The 21,195-nt window shown below is 36.3% G+C and overlaps 1 protein-coding gene across 1 annotated transcript in view; it reads left to right on the top strand.

Moving 5' to 3' along the window:
* The window catches only part of THSD7A (thrombospondin type 1 domain containing 7A), a 431,993-nt gene that overhangs the window by 225,811 nt on the left and 184,987 nt on the right, over positions 1-21,195 (top strand). Inside the window, exons 3-4 of the mRNA XM_021689643.1 lie at positions 8,035-8,283; positions 10,976-11,157. Coding sequence (XP_021545318.1) covers positions 8,035-8,283; positions 10,976-11,157 — 431 coding nt within the window. The remainder of the gene's footprint in view (positions 1-8,034; positions 8,284-10,975; positions 11,158-21,195) is intronic.

Raw genomic sequence — 21,195 nt, 5'->3', positions numbered from 1 at the left:
CAAAAGATTTTCAAACATCAAAGCAAGGGGAAAGACCTCTGCCTTTATAAGGAGAGTGGTTTGACCATGCATGCATTTTGCGTCCATGAGAATTATTGCTTCTAACTTGCTGAATTCTGTAAAAGAAAGGGCGCCCTTAGAGAATGAAATTAGCTTGGAAAATTTGCAAACTTGATTCAAATTGATAAATAAATGGTAAATTACAGGAAATTTAATTTTGTGTTTAAAAAAGGAATGCAGCTTGAATATAGTTAGAGATGGGGGAAGTATTTTTTTAAAGATTCAGTCTGAAAACACAAGCCGGTAAGAATTTAGATATGAAAACCAAAGAGTCTTCAATTTTACTGAAGAAAGAGACCTTAGAGGTCTCTTACATTAGGAAAATGTAATTTCACTATATGGGAATTGATGAAGCAGAGTAATCTCCACCTGATCGGTCATGCCACTTGAAAGGAGCAATTTAGGAATATCTTGGGTCTCTTGATTATGAGTGACAGCATCATTTTCTGTCTTGCTACAAACTGGGGACCCAGAAAAACTGGGCAATCCTCTTGGTCTGTTCATTTTTTTTCATTGAAAAAGCAAACAGTAGATTAGTAGGAAAAATAAATGTATCTGAGTTTTCCGTTCTTATATTCATCTCTGAATATAATTTTAAAATTAAATCTGTTTGTATGTAAGCATAAGAGATGGAACTATAGGCATCAATTGGCTGATGGCTATCTTAGTAAATGTGAGAAATGCATCTACCTCAGAAAGCATGTCCTTTTTTTCTCAGGTAGTTAATAGAGACAGTAATACTCTGTAAGTGGTTTAAGTCCCATTACTCTTAACATTTTTCTGGGCAGCGTTGGGACAAACACTTTCATTCTTGGGAAAAAAAAAAAACCTAATCAAATTAAGATACTCTGTTAGAGTATACAAGCCTACACATATGATTTTCTTTATACAAAGTGATATTTGAATCTACTCTGAACACCAAATTGTATTTTTTTTCATATTACAAAATTTGGGGATGCTTGTTAATATTACAAGAAGATTTAGGGTAAAATCCTTTATATAGAAAATTCTCCTGTAACATGAATAGTGTTATTTAATGCATTTGCATCTTTATAGGAAGAAAACGTGTTCTTTAATTCAGTAAGAATTTTATAAGTGCTTCCAGACTCCTTCTACAAGAACTAAAAAAGATACATTACGATGAATCTTATTTACAGATAATATGTTCTTAAGTGCCAAAATGATTTATGTTTCTGAAAAGTCCCATGAGCTCATCACATTCTCTAGGCCTTGTGAAGAAGTAGGAATTGGGCTGGGTTCAGGGGCTACCACACATGGACTGGCTCATCAATCATCCCATCCTACTCCCCCAGTGTGGTGCTTCTCAAGCTCTCTACAGCAAAGGATCAGATGTTGGTTGCTGGTTCTCATTTTTGTTTTTACTTCATTTCTTACTGATCAAATAACACGGTCCTATTGTATATGTTTAGAATATAGCTAGCTCATGCCATATGCATCTCTCCATAGAACTCTGCATTAACAAAACTAGGCTATACACCCTGGTCATCAGATTGCATCCAGAGATCATGTACTTGGGTCTTGCAAACTTCAAACTGCTTTAAAAATGCCTCAGTACTTACTTTTGACTCCTGGGCTTAGCTCCTTGCATACCCTTAACAAACAGTTGCCCTCATCTGTGGACCACATTTTGGATAGCACTGTTCTTGTAGGATTTTCTGTGCTACAAAGGCAGAAAACTATATCGTATTTTTTGAAGTTGCTTGCAACCTGGTTGTGATTTAGACTCCAATAATGTGCTAGAGCTGGGCTTGGAATCTGAGCTGAGATCCTCAGGAAGAGAGAGGACCCATTTCACGGGGGAGTTTGTGCCAGAAAAGTTGTTTCCTCTAGCCACAAAAGCAGCTTTATGGATTAGAGAAATGGCCGTGTGATTCTGAGGGCTGGAATTTGTCCTGGAGGCTTGGCTTAGATGCCTTCTCCTCCAGCCTATCCAATTATTTTACAAACCATCTCATATCTGGTAATATATCTTATTGTGTGATCTACTCAGTCTCTTTTATCTAAGAAGTAAGGGCTAATACTGATAAAGATTTATTTGCCAACTATAAATTTGGAGTGGCTTATATTTTTGGAGTGGTTGGGAGTTACCTCGAGACCAGTGTTCTCAAACTTGACTGTGCTAATAGAGCAGCTGAGAATGTTGTTAAAATACTGATTCTGATTCCAAAGTGCAGCCCGGGGACCTGAGATTCTGCATGTCTAATAAGCTCCCAGTTAATTACACCCATTGGTCCACAGACCTAACGTTGAGTAGCAAAACTCTAGATTATGCTAAGCCTTCAGGAACAATTTCCATCTCCAGGGCCCCAGACTGCTGATGTTAGGCTGCAACAAGATGATGAGAAGCCATTCTGACCACTTTATTACTTTCCCTGGATTAGAAACAAAGTGCCATGGTGACATCCAACTATAACTTTATTTTTTTTTCTTCTTCCTTTTGTTTTTTGCCTTATTAGGAACAGAAAGAGAAAAGGTTGTTTTTTATTTGTTTGTTTTTATCTATCCAGAGAGAAGGAGAGAGTGGGGCGCCTGGGTGGCTCAGTCGGTTAAGTGTCTGCCTTCAGCTCAGGTCATGATCCCAGGGTCCAAGGATCGAGCCCCACATCGGGCTCCCTGCTCAGCGGGGAGTCTGCTTCTCCCTCTCCCTCACCTCCCCACTCATGTTCTCTCTCTCTCAAATAAATGAATAAAATCTTTTTAAAAAAAGAGAAAGGGATTAAAAGAGGATTCAAAGCAAAGAGGCTTCAAACGGGGTTTACAAGGTGCAGCTTTTTTGCCTCCTCAGTGTATTCAGCCTATCTGTTTATAAGGGACACATCTTACTAATAACTTATGATGCCATGGTTTCAGTCTATAATTTTATCTGCTTCCCATGAAAAGGAACTATTTTCACATGGTGCTGTTTGGGGCCAGGGTGCTTCAGACCATATTTGGAGACTTTTCCTGAGCGTGATGGACATGTTATCTAGATCTGGAGAGAGTTTGCTTCAGAGAAGCAAAGAAGATGGGAGATGGGATTCCAAATGGCAGGTAGTGTAGACAAAAGTGGGTAGAAGAATTGGGCTACTCTTTGTGGATTTAGTGAGGAGAGCGGGTAGCTGCAGGCTACTGGGGGGCAGGACTGAAAGTTAATTCTCGCTAAGTGACAAGCTGAGGGAGGGCAGCGGGAGCAGTGGCAGCTTATGGGGAGCTTTTCTTACCAGAATGAAAAGTTGGGACTAGCTCCCGAGAAAATGAGGGTGTTTAGAAGTTTCTATTTAAGAAGCTAAAGAATGATAATGGTATTTTAGGAGATGAATTGGACTACCCTTAGAAAGAAGGTGTATTTTCACAGATGTTATGATTGTTAAATGAGCTACAGAAATAATTTTAGGGAAAAAAATATTTGAACTCAATTGCATTCTTCTTTTTGTGTAACTTGAATAACTTGAATTATCGAAAATGAAACTTATAATTTACCAGTTTTAACCTTGACCTGACGTTAAAAATGTTAAAGATGTGGATAATCAGAGCCTGAAAGTAACTGTCAAAAATATCTGTGCTCTGTCGGCTCTTCATAAAGTCTCTTCAAAGACAGGTATTGAACTCTGCTCTCCAGTTTTTCATTTTTTTCAATATTTACCTGATTACTTTCCATCTGATATAAGGTGTACTAAATAACATCTGCTTCTGTATGAAAGCCAAGCTTTTGTTCCATTAAGTCCTGGCCATCTGGGCTATCCTGAACATACCACGTAAAGGAGAAGGAAACTGTCACAGTGACCATCACGTCTTCTGCCAGGGCACCCTTGCAGAGGCATAGCCCATGCCTTGGACATTCTGAAAGGGGCATGGTCTCATGAAAACCATAATGAACCAGAATGTGTAGTTTTCCTAAGCTCTTAGGGTCAACTTTTTGCATGGCCAGAATAAAGGAGAGACTGGTACAGGATGGCAGCTGAATAGTTTAGTAACAATGGGTCGTTTGGTGACCCTGTTTAGTCTCACTAACAATCACAAAATGGGCTTACCAAGGCCTAAAACGTACCCTGCTGTGTGGGCCTTCAGATATTCCTATTGCCTTGGCTTTCAACTCTGATGTGCTCATGATTATTAAAAGTATACAAGCCATCCAGAACTATCAACTAAACCCTGACCTTTAATTCTGGATCTCCCTACTGAATGTTAGCCTGTTGGATATGTCCTGGATATGTCCACATCAAATCACGACATTAATGTTAAACTCATTTATCAAATGCCAGAAACTTGCTTCTCATTCCAAGCTCCCATTTCAAAGATATGCAGTGCTGCTCACAAGATTGCCAAAGTTAAAAAATTCCAAGTTATTTAATGACTCCTTCTCTTTTAACCCTTTCAACTATCCATCAGGTTGCATGGTTTCTAACTCCTCTTTTCTTATAGTTGGTAACTCCTTTTAATTCCTATTGCCATTACCTTGGCACCTTCATAAACCGCATAAGCAGAAAGATTCAGTTGGAATCCCAGTTCTGCTATTTGCTGGACTTAGGGGAGACATTTAGATTGCATTTCCTTATCTTACACAAGCAAACAAATAAATGACTTTCTGCCTTACGCAGTATTTGTGAGGATTACAATTAGATATGCTAGGTAACACAGAACATGGCTCATAGCTGACATTCAGTGAAAGTTAATCTCATGTTCATGATCAGACCTTTCAGCTTGAGCATTGCCTGGCCCATAGTGAGCATTCAATATGTGTTTCTCTTTATGGGTATGCGCATTAGATTATGTCAGTGACATCATCATAACCATCATCACGGTGTCTTGCCTCCAATCTTGTATCCTAGTATTCTACCTCACCATCAAGTGTATATAAAATACATCTTGTGAGATCTCATCCAATTCTCACAGGATCTCAGTACAAATCTCTTGAGGTCTCATGTACATCTCATGAGATCTCATCCAAATCCCGCCAAATCTCAGTCCATATCTCATGATGTGCCATCCAAATCTTTGAGATCTCAGTCCAAGTCTCAAGAGAAACAAATATCGTGTCCTTTTTGCTGCACGTCTTTCAGTGGTGCGCTCGCCCACAGGAAGTGCCTTTCTGGATCAGCATAATTGCCCTTGATCTGACCTAGGCTTCAATTCCACTCCCATTTCCAGTGTACAACACAAACTCCTTACATTGAGGCCAGGGAAAGATCTGTGTTTTCCCCACCAACCAATGGCTCTTTTCTTTCCTATCTCCATAAATTGTCTTTATCTTAATCTGACAAATTCTAATACATTGTTTAAAATTCACCGTAGTGACCTTCTACTTCATATAATCTTCTGTGCCTCCCCAAGCAGAATGATATGCTTGCAACCTAATTGCTCTACTCTTAACTTTTTGTACCCAAAGCCCAATATTAAGTAGAGTTAATACACATTTGTTGAAGTAATTGTTTGGGGTATTAGAAAATTATGAGAAAGACAATAGATTGATGGATAAATAATATATATGTCACATATTAATATAACTTAATACTGTTTTTGTGTTTATGCCACTAATTTCTCATATGTAGGACCTGCTTTGAAAATTAACATTTATCAAGGAAATATATTTGTTTTGGCTTTTCCATACACTAATTCCTCCTTAGGACAAGCAGCACATTTACAAAGTACATGGATGGTAAAAATCCTGGGGCAGTGAAATAGCAATACTAGTTTGACAATTAGCCAGTAACTTTGGCATTGGCCTCAACTAAAGCATTTGCCTGAACACACCAAGATTTACGGTTTAAATTGTGACAAGTAGGGAAGAATGGTTAAGAAAATGGGCTCTGATTTTTAAAAATCCGAGTTCAAATTCCAGTCTACTACTAACTAGCTATACGATCTTGAACATGTTCCCTAACCTTTCAGAGACTCCTTCCCTATAAAATGGAAATAATAATAATGTAAAATGATCGTTGGGAGTCTCAAATGAGGTCTTAAACTTGGGTTGCATACACACAAGACACACGTGACTACCCTAGACCACATTTAGCATCAAGTCTGCTTAGAAGGATATAGAATAGGAACTTGGCGTGATCATAGTTTCAGATGTTCCTCATCTGGTAGGAATTCTCATAGAAATCCACGCAGCACAGCTCAAAAGGAGGAAAAGCTCTACATCAGACAGGCCTAAGAGCTGTCCTGGCTTAAAAGTCTCATGATCCACAGAAGCTGGTATCTCTTGAAGCAGCCCCATGGTCATAGCCTGCAGGGTCCCTATAAAAACAAGCCCTGTCCTAAGAGTTGCCACATTCAGGGAAGCCCAAAGCTGTGGCTGTCCGCCAGGTACCTGTAGCTCCCCCAGTGCAGGCTATTTTATCCTGGGGGGCCATTTTATCATAAGTAGTATGATGTAGTAACATAGTTGACTTCCCAACTTTTATCAGATTACCAAGGTAACTAACTAGAGGTAGTTAACTGACGGTCAAATTCTCTACAAAAGATTAAAAGGGATTGTCAATCCCTCTGCCTGTACTTGGAACATGAACTTAGGAAGTATTACATATACAATATACGCATGTTTATATGAAGACAGTCTCATGAAAGATAAGAAATGTATCTAAGAGGAAATTAAATTTGGAGAATTTTGTAAAGAGGCATCATAGAGGTAATGATTTGGTCATTATTTTGCCTGTTTTTTGTGAATGAACTCGTAAGTGTTAGAATGAAAACTTATTACAGACGAAGTTTTGCTCTATAGTTAGTGGTGTACCTAATGTATTATTAATACTCAGTACGTGCCATGTGAGTAAAAATTGGGTTTTGATCCTCTCTGTCATTATAAGAAAAACAGAGCTGACTCACAGGGCCCTTTTACCACAATTCTCGGATGATTCTTTTTCCCAGACCTCTCAACTCAGACAAATTGACTTTGATGCTTTGAGCTCTAATTGTCTCCTAGGAATGCAATTTTCCTACACATGCCAGTAGAATTAAGAAGACTGAATGTGAGTGGTTGCATTAGAATGGACCTGCCTCTCGGTATGGTTAATTACCATAGTTAAATATAGCACCTGAATGACAAGACAGAATTATCATTGTGTTCTCCCACTGGAACAGATGGCTCTATCATGGCGACAGGCTGCCTGTGTCTTGTAAACATGCACTATTGGTTATTGAGAATGGGCAAGAGTTCAACTAAGAATCAACACAAGGCCATCCAATTCCAGGAAAACCACTCGAAGTGCATATGCCCGTAGTCATTGACATTCATAACATCATCTTCATATGTATACGTTTCAGTTTAGAATCCAACATCCCTCTAATTCAAGTAGGAGTAGAGAGATACAAGTTTGAACATAAATACTTTACTGATAAGTAAATATGGGAGATCTATTGAGAGGGTATTCTTTAATACATAAATAGACTTAAATTTCTAATGTCTGTGATGTTTTTAAGATACCTATATGTGTATTGTATATTAAAGTGTGAACCAGAAAAGTTGATCTATTTGAATAAGTATACATTATCATAGTAAGTGGCAGCTAAACTTCCAAGTAATATGAAAAATAATGTTAAACTTATATTTAATTATATTTTCTATTTAAAATAGCAATGTATTAATTTAGCCAGGCATGTTTGTTTAAATCACTCAACAAGGAAAATTATATGTTAACAGCTCTTGGTTTCACATTTTCTAAATTACAACAAATCCAGGAATGAGTGAAATGAACAATATGGTGAACTTGGTTTCAGTTAATTTTGCTTAGTCCCTTTGTTTTCTATTTCCTATGAATAGTTTAACATCTCTTGCAAAATAGGAGGAAACGCAAATGTTAGCTTTGAGTCTAACTGCTTTTACACATCATAAATGTTGATATATTTTCAATGAAATTGGAATTGTACCTCCAAGTAGAAATAAAAATGTCCAAGCTTATTTTACTCTAGAGTGTAGAAGACAAAGTTCCTAACTGCTTATTAGTCTGTGATGAGAATACCAATGTTCTTTTGCAGCTTTTGCCAGCAAGAGAAGCTGCCAACGACCTTCCAGTCCTGTGTGATCACCAAAGCGTGCCAGGTGTCAGAGTGGTCAGAATGGAGTCCCTGCTCAAAAACGTGCCACGACACAGCGTCCCCCAAAGGCACTCGTGTCAGGACGCGGATCATTAGGCAGTTTCCTATTGGCAGCGACAAAGAGTGTCCAGAACTTGAAGAAAAAGAGCCCTGTGCGTCTCAAGGAGATGCAGTTGCCCCCTGTGCCACGTGAGTAAATAAGGACCGCGCCTTCTGCTGCTGTGACGTCTCCCCAAACTGCGTGTCTCCCCGCATTCGCTTACCCAGGTGACACTAACTGAAGAGTAGTTTGAGAAATAGGGATTTTTACGACTCCTAAGTGGGAAAAAATAAAATAGCAGTTTTACAAGCCCTGTCCTTAAAGAATTCTGGTTTTACAGAATAAACATGTCTTTAGCAAGCTATATTTCCAACTCTCCATGAAGTCTGGGTTTTTAGCGGTGATTCTCTATTTATGTATCTTCTGTAATAGAGATTGATAAATTTCTTCTGTAAAGGGGAAGATAGGATATTAGGCTTTGAGGGGAACAGGTGTCTCTGTGGCAGTGACTAAAAAGTACCATTGGAGGAGGAGATCATATATAAACAAATGAGTGGATCTGTTCCAATAAACCATTATTTATAAAAACAGTGGACGGGTTGGTTTTGGTTCTTGGGTCATAGTTTGTCAACCCCCATTCTATAACATAAAATAAACTTTCAAAATATAGGTTCCTGTTGCTTACTGAGCAAGGCCTATTAAAATTCAGTACTATAGATAATAAATCCTGTTGAATATCTACTACACCAAAATAATGGGACTTTAAGCTACTTGAGGACAAGATTGTTATTAATCTTGTTTTGTTTTGTTTTGTTTTGTTTTGTTTTGTTTTTTATCCCCAGCATATATCACAGGGCCTGGCACATAGCAAGTGCCCAATAAATGTTTATTGAATTCTGATGAAATAAGACTGGTTCTGAAATATTTAGCAGTATATCCTAATTCTTTTTATCCTTAAAAAATATTTCCAAGACATTACTGTGAATTATCTTGGCAATAAATACATTTGAGCTTAGTCTGAATATAGAATATTTATAAAACAACTTAGAGAATCTTAGTTTCTCAGAGATATACACAAGCTTCATTGAGAGCTTTTTTGGAATATTCAGAAACACTTAAAGAACATGCATACAACACGAAATTCACGAGCCAGTGAGGAGGAAAATTAATCCTACTACCACCACTTCTAACAATAATAACAAGTAATAGCAAAGATAGTGATGATTTACATGAGACCTTCAATTGCGCAGCACTTTGGACTCCTCTATTCTCTCCTGATATAACAAGGGATTGAAAACTGCAGGGAGTTTCCTTCTTAACTTCTCTGCTTGTCCCACTGACCCTGTGTTCCTCTCTACATAATAGGCTTGAGGAAGTCGTCAGGATCTCCTGTGTTCTGTCTCCTTTGAGTTTCTTCCTTTTTTGCTTCAAGCTAGGTGTTTTATTCTTTATCTTCTGAGATATTCAAACACCGCTAACAAAATAAATATATATTCTGAATCTCTTTCTTCTCTCCCTTTTTGGAGGGTAGCAGTTTTTTAGCACGTGTGACCAACTCACAATAGGAAAAGTGTAATCCTAGGATGGCCTACATTTGGACTCCATTCTATAAAAAGTAAAATTTTTATTTTAACTCCCTTGATGAATGATTTGTTTGATTTTACTTTCCTTGTCACCCCCACCCCACCCTCTTACTCAGGGCATTAATTATCCTTTTTTTTTTTTTTTTTAATTTACCTGAATGTTGTACTTTCTTTATAAACATATGTCAAGAGTGTTGTTCCTTGCTGCCCCAGTCCTGCACCTGTGTTCAGCCACTTATAAAGATGAAAAAAATGGATGTGAAGGTCAGTTTGACTGTCATGAAACTTTACCACTAACACAGCAACGCACCTAGATCAGACATATGAAGGCCCATTTAACTTTTTTGTCTAATTGAGATGAACATTAGCACATCCATTTGTACCTGTGTTGGCTGTTAATCTGATTACTGAGGAAGCATCTTGGGTAAAGTGACACAAAGTGCTACATGAGCCATTTTCTTTGTGCTTTTAGAATATCCATTTTCCTCGAGGTGGAGAAATGCCATCACTTTCTATCTTTAGTGGCATCGGGAAATGGTTCCCTGGCTCTGTCCTTAAAGCACGTGTTGGGCTGACAAGCCCCTGACATTTCTTTCACATCATAATGTTGATTGGAGCTTTAATTTAGAACCACAGATCATCTTTCTTGTGTTCCACTGATTAGAAACATCAGCTATTTTCAACATCCATCAGGCACTCATCATGGATTCTCAGTGCTACAGAAAAACACTCATTCTTGACAATAAAGAGAAAAGTCTGAATTGTTATGTTATATTTTTTAATCCCAACACACAATTATAATTTTGATCCAGTATGAAGTAGCAATTTTCAAGCATTTTATTAAAGGCAAAACAAATGTTTGGGTTGATCGTCATTTAGAATGTTTTCCATTCCCAGAGTCACTCCTCCTTTGTTTATAAGCATCCAGAAAGGGCAAGCCCGAGTTCAGCTTAATTGAACATAAAATTTTATGTTTTCAGCATGATGCTCTCTTTTCATAAAATATTTATAAGTAACTTCCAGTAATTGCAATTAAAACAGGATTATCCTAGATTTAACCCCTCTTTAAATGGAGCACTGCCTAGGATAGAGGAGAAGAAATTGAAACTGAATCTTCACCACAGATGTAATAGCCTATGGTTGATTCGAGAGGAAAGTGTTTTTTAGATTAATCTTCTTCAGAACAAAATACCGGAAGAGCAGAGCAAAGTTTTACTCAGTAAACATGGTTGTCACTGCCAGCATTTTCTTTCTTTAGGTATGGCTGGAGAACTACAGAATGGACCGAGTGCCGTGTGGACCCTTTGCTCAGTCAGCAGGACAAGAGGCGGGGCAACCAGACAGCCCTCTGTGGAGGAGGGGTCCAGACACGAGAGGTATACTGTGTGCAGGCCAATGAAAACCTCCTCTCACACTTAAACACCCACAAGGACAAAGAAGGTAAACTGTCTTCTTCTTCTTCTTTTTTTTTTTTTTTTGAAAAAATGTTCATCATCATTAGCCATCAGGGAAATTCAAATTAAAACCACATTGAGATACTACCTTACACCAGTTAGAATGTCTTCTTCTTCTTGAGGACTTAGGCATGAAGACTGAGCATGGAATCACCTTGCAGGGGCATAGAGATAGAGATAGAGATAGAGGAGTTAGAGATACAGATACAGATATTTGCAACATGAATAGAACATAATTCTGTTCACTTCATGGTTGATATCCACTATGGTGAACGATAATTTAAATTTCGGTTATAAAAAAAACTTAATCCAGTTCTGTCTCTGGTCAGTTCCGATTTACTGACAAGTCTCTAAATTTTCTGACCATAAGCTCTGAGTCAAAATTTAGCAGGAGTAATTAATTATAAAAATAGAATAAAGCATCTTGTAAATAGACACATAGAGTGCTCGTATATATTCTCAAGTCCAGAGTTTCCTTATATGAGATGTAAAACCTGCTAGTGAAAGAGCAACCCCTTTTGCTGTTTATAATATGGTTGAAAAATAAATGTATCAAAATTAACTCAAAGGCATGACTTTTTTTAAAACCCTTCGATTAAACCCTCTGACTTGGCAGACATATCTTAGAACTTTTTTTGGTCTAAATCTCAATTTGAGGAGAAGACTTTGGTAAGTGTGCCAAAGGATAAGTGAGTCCAACATGGCCAATGCTTAAAGTATGTATTAGTATATATTACTATTACTCTAAAATTCTAATCATTATTGGATCAAGTTTGTATTCAATTAGTTACTCATAAGTCCCCACAACTAGGAATATTTTTAAACAGTGTTATAAGCAGACCTTCTTACCTTCCCTCGACTTGAGGGATAGCAGGGCTCTTATCATTAGACCATTTAATAAATATCTATTAGTTGCCAAAAGAGTTCCAAAAATTGTGCAAGGTGGTGAGGATGGAAATATCAGTACAAATTTTGTGTCAGGAAAGTGCTCATGGTTATCATGAGGGTACACAAACAGTTATAATACAGTATGAAATGCATTATAACTTGAGTTTTAGAATAACTGTAGGGGTATCATAGAAACAGAAACATAGAAGAAGTGGCCTACAGCTGAGTGATGACACACACATTCCATACAGTAAGTGGGTCAGGAATGCAAGAGGAAGTTTCTTGCAGGCAGAGGGGACAGTGTGTATTAAAGCACACAGTTAAAGAAAAGCAAAAACAAAAAAAGAAATCTTGCCAAGGAAGATGAGTATGTTGTATTTGGCAAGGTGTAAATAGGACAGGGTAGTATTTCCTAGCAAATATGTTGGTTGGAAAGGGAAAAGAATAAGAATAAAGACCCAAAATGAGAATATTCAGAAAAGAAATCTGACAAAGGAGGGCCAGAAGAGAAGGGAAAGAACCAAGAAAAATGGGTATTTCAAAAAAACAAAAGAAGAGCCGACTCCTCTGCCTCCCCCCGCCCCACAAAAAAATGAGTGGTACGCGTGACCAGCAGCAATTCATGGAAAATAAACACTGAAGTTCTGCATTTGCAACTTGCAAGATTTAATTGTTTTGTAGCCACTAACTTTACGTAGCATGTCAACTCATTTAGGAATCTAGCCTAGGGATACATTTTACTACTAATGTATCTTGAGGTTGTAAGGAAGTAGCATAAAACATGTAATGTTAGTACATTAATATTTTTTTGGCCATTTTAATGGCTACATTTTTAACACTCTTAGATGGATTTATTATAGCAGTCCTTTCAGAGCAGTATAATTTCATTGCTAGGGTAGATCAGATTTTAGTTTCTGAATGTCAATTATGTCCTGTGGGTTATTACTTTCAAAAGATCCTTCAGAATTCTGAATTGCAACTGGGTATTTTTTTTAAATCATTTTGCCGTAGAGTCTGTCAAAGCATGGCAGAGCACCAAAAATAAAAGTCACAGCGTAAAAGGAAAACAAAAAGAGTATCATTGGTAAGGTGTGCCTGTTAGACTAAAGCGAATGTCAAAGCAAAGATCCATGGATATGAAAATAATCGATTTGCCAAAAATTAATGTTTATCATATAAGTATATAGGAATTTGTGTCCTTTCATTTCAAATACCAAGAATACTAATAAGCCCATATAGTCTTCGTAAAAACAGTTACTTCTCCCTAAAAGTTGCAGCTTTTTTTTTTTTTCTCAGAACTGAGGCTATATGAATTTCCCCCCAGAAGCACTTAACATTTCCTAAGGGGAAACTTATTCAATATGCCAGCATCCCAAGGGTCACATGTAAAGACTATAAATATGTGTCAGTGGAGAATAATTAGGCTGTGGGCTGTGAGGATTGTGCACATTCTGTTTTCCTTCAATAAATACGAAAGAATGAAGCTTACTTTACAAAGAGAGGAAAAGTTCTCAAAATAACTTCTTCAATCTGTCCTAATAAGAAGGTACTGATCTCAAGTAAATCCGACTGGGTAACCATGAACAACCTACCCCAAGAACAATTCACATTGTAGTTAATATGAAGAAAAAAGTCTACATTGTTGTTTTTGTAGAGTCTCACTATGTGTTCTATGAATAAATGTCTTGTTTTCACATGTAACCAAGATACTAAAAAATACCTTAACCCCAAATAAAATACTTTAACTCAAAATAAAATTTCCTGATACAGAAATACTGAAAATAAATGCTACGAAGTTCACATAAAATTCCTTTGTTTTCTTGGCACATCACATTACACAGAAGAATGGTAATGTCCACCTTAGTACCAGTACAGGTCCGTGTTAAATCGCTTTACTCATTGGTGTATTCACTACTCTTAATAGACTCACACCATACCATAAAAATTCTCCTCCCTGGAGCTAATATATTTAATTTCCAGAAAATCAAAATAGGTATTATTAAGGTAGTCACAAAGTATAATGTATTATATTTACAACTTCGTATCCTACCTGTGTCAATTAATTTATATCATCAGAATATTTATTAAGTTGGTGACAGTGTCTATTGACAATAGGAAAAATATATCTACTTGATATTGGAGAGTAGCCACATCTTATTCATGTGCTGCTGCAGGCCATAGGTATCCCTCCCAGTCCTGACAACCTTTGCCCTACAATATTCAGGTGAGCAAAATTTCCACCTCTTTAGAAGAAAGATTTGACAAGTTTCTACTGAGAAGAGTCAGTAGTAAAACCCTGGACAGTTTCTGTTCGGCTGGCTGATCAGAATTCCAGCAGACTGTGAAGAATGTTCAGCTTACGCTGGCATGAAATCTACCCTTACCAGACTATGACAGGAAGAGGCCTTGCCCGTGGGGAGGTTAGCAGTAGCTAGAAAGCTGATGAAAATGTTGCTGATCATTGGATGCATGAACATGAATTGATTGTTTAAAGAGCTCAAAGTGAAATGAAAGTAGATTTTAGCTATGGTAATTCAAGATATTCTTTCTGTTGATACAGATCAAACGTGTTTTTAAATGAGGGGAACCAAGAGTGTTGGTTATAAAGCACTATGAAACTTTCCGTGATACATATTTTAGGAAACTTTAGAACATTTTTTTCTAGAAAACCTATCAAAAAATTCACACTGAAATCTGGATAAGGTCTGTGGGATTTGAGGTTATTAAGAAAAACAGCCTGGATAATGAGGCTATATATGATAGATAATAAGATTAACCAGCAGAACGTTTGGAAGATCAATGGAAAGATGGATGGAAGGAAGGATGGTTGAACTGTGAATGGGTACACAGAAAGATGAACAAAGAGTTCTTATTTTCCCATGTTCTGCAAAGAAACAGGGAGATAAAATAGTCACCATCTCGAAATGGAATGCAAATTATTTATAATTACAGTCGTTTATCTGTAGTTTCCACAAACTAGCCCACTTTGGTCAAAGCTATTTTTGGGGAAGAAAAAAAGGCTATGCTTATGGTGCTGTTTCCCTGTTATTTCAGAAAATAAATATCAGAGTACGTCGAAGTCTAGTGCTGCACCTTTCCTATCCATCACTTTTGAAATAACAGGTAGGTGAGAACATTTTACGTGCCATTTAAAACAGAAATGTGTATCAGAGATTCTCTGTACATTTCCTGATATAATCCTTAAACCATCTAAGAAAGATAGTACTTTACTTTTACTTTCTACTTTTCTGGAAATGTATCAAATCTGACCCCTGAGATAGAAGTGCTTTCCTGTTTCTTGACTTTCTATAGCATCATTATATAGCTGTAAATCATAGAAAAACATAAAAGGACTTTTAAATTTACCGACTTAAAAATGTCACTAGGATACCATAATTATATATACAGATATATATAATTTGGTTATGAACACTTGTTGAGATAAATTAATGAAAGTATGAACACTTTTCACAATTTATCATATTTCTAAGTACACCACTCTGTGCTCTACTAATCTTAATAAGGTAAAGGAAAAAGGAACTAAATCACACCATGGCTAACTTTTGGAGACAGCTTACAAGGATGCAGTGGGATGTAAAAAGCACTGTGATACAATTATAGAATAAAAACATAGGAAATCCCTGAAAAAGGGATTTTTCTTGGAAATTACTTCTCAGGGTATTTTGTGGGAGAGAAAGACTGTTAACCCTGTGAAATTTGTGATGAGTAGATTACAAAATAGAAAGTGAGATGCCAAGAGGTGTCAGCTGCTGGGAAAGAAGCTAAAAAAATTTAACATGCTGGGAATTAGATTAAGCTGGTCAGTGGTCTACCCTCAAGGTAACTTCGAATTTTTAGTAGAGGAAGAGCTTACTAATGAGATATCAAGAAGCACTCAACCAAAAAAGCAATCAAAAGAAGATATATATAAATAAATAAGATGAGACAGCTTGGAAGCTGTCTTGGAAGACATGAAAAAGGGCTTATAATACCTTTGACTTAGTTGACATTTAATAAACATTTATTGTTTGACATATTTACTCTCCCCTTTATAAAATGCTGTAATATTTTTGTCTGAAAATTATATCTTGAACATTTCAAATGCATTTAAAAAATTCTTTATTTCAGCAAGGGGCTATATTCACACACACCCTTCATCCCTAAATAAACATTTATTCACACCTCTGACTTTGAATACAGGAAACACGATATAGTTGTTAGATCAAATGAAGAAAGCCAAAATTTAGGCACTATGCTTCAATTTGACCACTCATTTAAGAGAACATGTTTTATCTATCTTATTTATCTTTTCTAGTTACATAATAGCTTAAAAACCTCTTTTGGATTTTCATGTTAAGGCTACTTTCAAAAGAACTCTAGACAGATAATCAGGAAACCTCATTTTCATTTCTGCTTGGCCTTGTGTCCTTATGCGCATTATTTAACTTTATTTGCCTAAAAATACCTATTAAATGATTCTTCTGTTCCATTTCCAGTAATATGGCAGATTAGAATAGCTGAAAATCATCCCTTACAAAACATCTAGACAGGCAGGATACAATATTATTTTAAATGCTTTTAAGTACAGAACTGAGGTCTTGATTAACTAAATGATTTCCCAAAACAAACCAAGAGGGTTGAGCTTTCAGTGTTTGCCCTCAGGCAGTAATGGTGCATACAGGGGGAGGGTTACTCATTATGGGGATGTAAGGGGCAGGATGCCGATAAGGGGTATGACATAAAACTTTTAGCCAAAAAAAAAAAAAAAGAGTACAAGCAGAAATACTGCTTTATTTCATCAACCTTAAAGGGTTATCACACCAACAAATGAGTAGAGAAACTCAATTTACCTATAGAGGACGAGGAAACAGGTCAGCCTCAACCTCAGTCTGAACAAACCTCTCCTAAGAATTCCAACTATGGGCCTGTACTCGCTACTAGTTAGTTAAGTTTCAAATTTATGGTACTTCAATGAGTCCAAGGACCACAAAGCTGAGAAATTAATATAAGAAATGGCATCAGGCCAATAGTACTGTCAGATTGCCTGACGTAAGGAAAAGCGAAAACTCTGAAGATAGGCATAACTTAACTTAAGCCACAGCGTTTCCCCAGGTAAACACCACCATCAAAACTGAAAACTACATGAGGAAAAATAATCCATTTTAGACAGGATTTAAAATACCTAACAAACATTAAGGTTAGACTCGCAACATTGGAAATATTGGAAATATTTCCATATTTCCAGAGACCATAAAATATATATGCTAGAACTTACTAAAGATGTAAAGGGAAAAGTTAAAACATTAAATATAATGAGTCACAATCAAAAAAGACCAGATTTAAAAAATACAAAGAAAGAAAGAAAGAAAAAGAAGTTCTAGCACTGAAAAGTGCTTTTACTGGAAATAAATAAATGGGTAGATTAGACAGACTGAGCTCAACAGTTATGAATAAGCTCAAGACAAATGTAAGGAAATTATTCAAAATGCAACATTGAAGATAGGAGTTAAGAATAAAAGTGAAGTAAGGCATGCAGAATTAAATGACTAAGAGAATGTATAGAAAAGATGAGAGAATTTTCTAGATTTGATGAAAGCCAAGAAAGAATTTCCGAGCAGTATAATAATAAATGCATGCTTAGATACAGTGTAGTGAGATTTCAGTTCATCAACTATATAAGGACAAAGCAAAAGGAATAAAGAAAAGGACAGAAATTAACTAAAAAGAAATTAATAAATTAATAAATTTATAGTGAAATTCTCAAAAGCTGCAAAAAAAGCAAAATAACAAAAATGATACATTGAAAGTACTGAGAGGAAATAAATATCAACTTAGAGTTATTTATCCAGCTACCTACCATGAAAAACTATGGACAAAATTAAGACAAAAGTGAAAGGGTTTTACCTCTATTAAGCCCTCAGTGAAAGAGCTCCTAAATGATAATGCTTAAGATGAAGGAAATTGAAACCAGAAACAGAAGAATTCAAGATGTCCAAAGAATTTGATAAACATCTGGGTGATCTAAATAAGTATAGATATGATGAAGCAATATTAACACATGACTAAAACACTGTACAGTTGATGAACAATAGTAATCTATGACAGAAGGAAATGATAAAGAGTATATTTTTGGGGAAAGGATAGAGATATTGAGCACCCTTATTTTTTATTAAGTCATTATGCATTTTAAAAATGTAAGAATAATTATCAAAGTAAAAATATAATTAATAATATTATAATTATATAATCATAGATTATAAGCTATATATATATTCTCCAGTCCAACAAATGAAATAAAAGGGCCTAAATAAAGTTCAATCAATTCAATAAAAATAAGATGTTGAATAAGAGAAAACTCATTTTTTTTCTTACAGATGATCTAATTAAGACCAAATAAAGAATACAAAAAATCTAGAAATAGGACTTCTATATGTCAGAGTCAAAGGTTATTTCAGAAAATTATTTTGTTTTAATTATTACTGCATCTATGAGACCAGCCAACTATATTATAAAGTGTTCACAGTGATCAACTAAGAGTGCGGACTAATCAGTCCACACGTTCACCATTGCTGGCTAATGTATAAACACACATTTCCCAGGCAATAATGCAATCTGTACATATAAAGTGCAGCTGAAATTTTTATTTTCTCCAGGAAATAATGTGAGATTGACTTAAATTATATATGTATGCAATGCCAAAGCTATTCGGAAGATTGAATGGTTTTATCGATTAAATGGATAATTTTATTATCCAGAAAATTTTCTTGGATAATCAAAAATGTCCAGAATGTTCTCTAGTATTTTTAGAGTGAAGGATAATCTCCAGAAACATAAAACTCAATAAAAATTATGTTGCTAAAGTGATATTGTTCAATGAAGCATGAATGTGATTGCAAACTTTCAAAATTGAAGGAGAGAAACATCTGAAAGTTCATGAGTACCTGTGTTTCAAACCTTTCTCCCTTTCTGTCATTCGTTTTTCCCAATTTGCTAATGGGAAAGATGCATGACATGGGCATTGTTACCTAGGCAAAGGTGATCATGTCAAAGGAATTATTACCTGGAGAGGATAAAATTTATTACCTATGTTGGTGTCTTAAACAAAGTCATAGATGGTATACTGATAAAATATGTGAGTAATATTATGCTAACAAGAATAAAATATTGGGAAATAATCTTTATGACACAAAGAGATGTTGATAGGCTAGAAACAATAGAATTTCTCCCACAGCGTGAAGTCTAATGAAATCCTTAAAATACCTAAACTTAAGTCCCAAATGCCCAGTCTACAAGAAAATAATAGAAATAACGATGATAACAATGACAATATTGATTGAATTTATTAAGACACTATGTTAATTATTTGGTTGCTGCAAAGATTAAATGCTTAATGTGGGACACAAACAGTTGGAATCAGTGACTTAATGTTAAACTCATTCTATGTCAGTTCTCCAGAGTGTTATTCTTCTCAACATCAATCACAATCTGATGAAGTACTACAAATTTGGATATCCCACTTGATATTCCTTCATTCAGTCAATAAATACTTACTGAATAATTATTAAGTTGCATCACTGATTTAGATGTTGAAGATAGAATGTTTAAAAAAAGCCAACTTGATCTCTGTCCTCAGGGAGCTTATAGCCTAATTGTAACCTTGTAAGTATAGTTTTATTTACTGGGGTTTCAAAACTGACCCTTCACAAGGCTGACATGGGGAGACTTCTACAGACTTCTACAGTTTGAGATTCTTCATTTAAGCCCGGAAAGAGCACTACAACCGTGGTCCATCCTTAATAAAGGACCTTCACCCTATTCACTGGGTGAATTATTTTTCTGGAAAGTATATAGCCTCAGAATGTAGTTTAAGTATCACCTGGATGCTTTAAGAAAATGCAGAAATTCTCAAATGTTATACACTGAGATTGTGATTCTGCAAGTCTGGAATGGGTTTAGGAATCTCTTTTATAAAAGCACCATTGTGATTATAATCAGGAGTTGATTTTATCAGAAAACTCATGAGAGACCTTTTAAAAGCCTTTCCAAAACTATAGGAGAGACTGGGACTGGGGTAGGGAAGCTCCAGGTTTTCTAATCCTCAAAGTTTATATAATCTAAGGGACCCTTATTATTATAAAAATTTTTTTTAAAAAAGCAAAATTCCCAATACAAAATCACTAAGATCTGTGCCAGAGTCTTCTCAGAAGGGGACTGTGCATGAGAAGGGCCCTGAACCTTAAGCTTCCTGGGCTTCTCCACACATCTGTCCCAAATTCTAACATAGATTTTTGGCCTCTATTAGATACAAAGAGAATCACTGCCTTAAGATGAGACACAGAAACAAAGGCATATTCATGTCCAGAAAACGGGTTTTCCACCTTTCTGGAGGTCAGACCAGGGAGGCTGGGGTGCCTGGGAAAAGTCACTATATGTCCTCCAAAGTGAAGTAGAACTTTTAATTCTAACACCGGTCTTATTTTCACTCATCAAGCCTGGTTTTAGCTTCCTGAGCGGCAAACCCACTAAACCTTGCTAGTAGTTAAGCTAGGAAATTGGAGAGGAAGAACACCTAACACTCTCAGATACTGTTTCATCTTACTTCATACCTGTAACCCCAGATGGAACGAAGCCATGGCAATTCATGAAGGACCTTCCATTAATGAAAGAAAGATGGTGGATAAAATGTCACATAACCTGACACTGTCAAGTGACTATAGTACATATGCTTTTTGTAACCCTTAAGCACTTACTTCTCTGAGTCCGTTGTAGATGAATGATAGCACCAGGAGGAATTTTGAAACTAGCACTCAGGGATGCGCACTGGTGAATGAACAGCATTTTTTTCCAGAGGCGCACTCCTGCTCTCTAAGAATGTAAAAGAAATGGTTTGTGGCTGACTGTTGCCTGCCTTGCTGATGATTGCTCAATAGGGAGTAGCTACTCTCACCAGTGTTAACAGGAGTACAAACTACACTGTGGAACTCATTAATATTTATTCCTTCTAAAAGCAATGGGCAATAAAAGGGGATATAAACCAGGGAGGATAGCAGTGGGAAAAGGAAGCCATGACAACAGATTCATCTTGGAAAGGTTTCACCATTTATTGCCCACAAAAATACACTCGAAATACACAATC

This window comes from Neomonachus schauinslandi, chromosome 12, assembly GCF_002201575.2.
Source record: "Neomonachus schauinslandi chromosome 12, ASM220157v2, whole genome shotgun sequence".
NCBI classification, from domain to species: Eukaryota; Metazoa; Chordata; class Mammalia; order Carnivora; family Phocidae; genus Neomonachus; species Neomonachus schauinslandi.
Note: the sequence above shows the minus strand (reverse complement) of the source record. Positions and strands in the feature narration are given on the sequence as shown.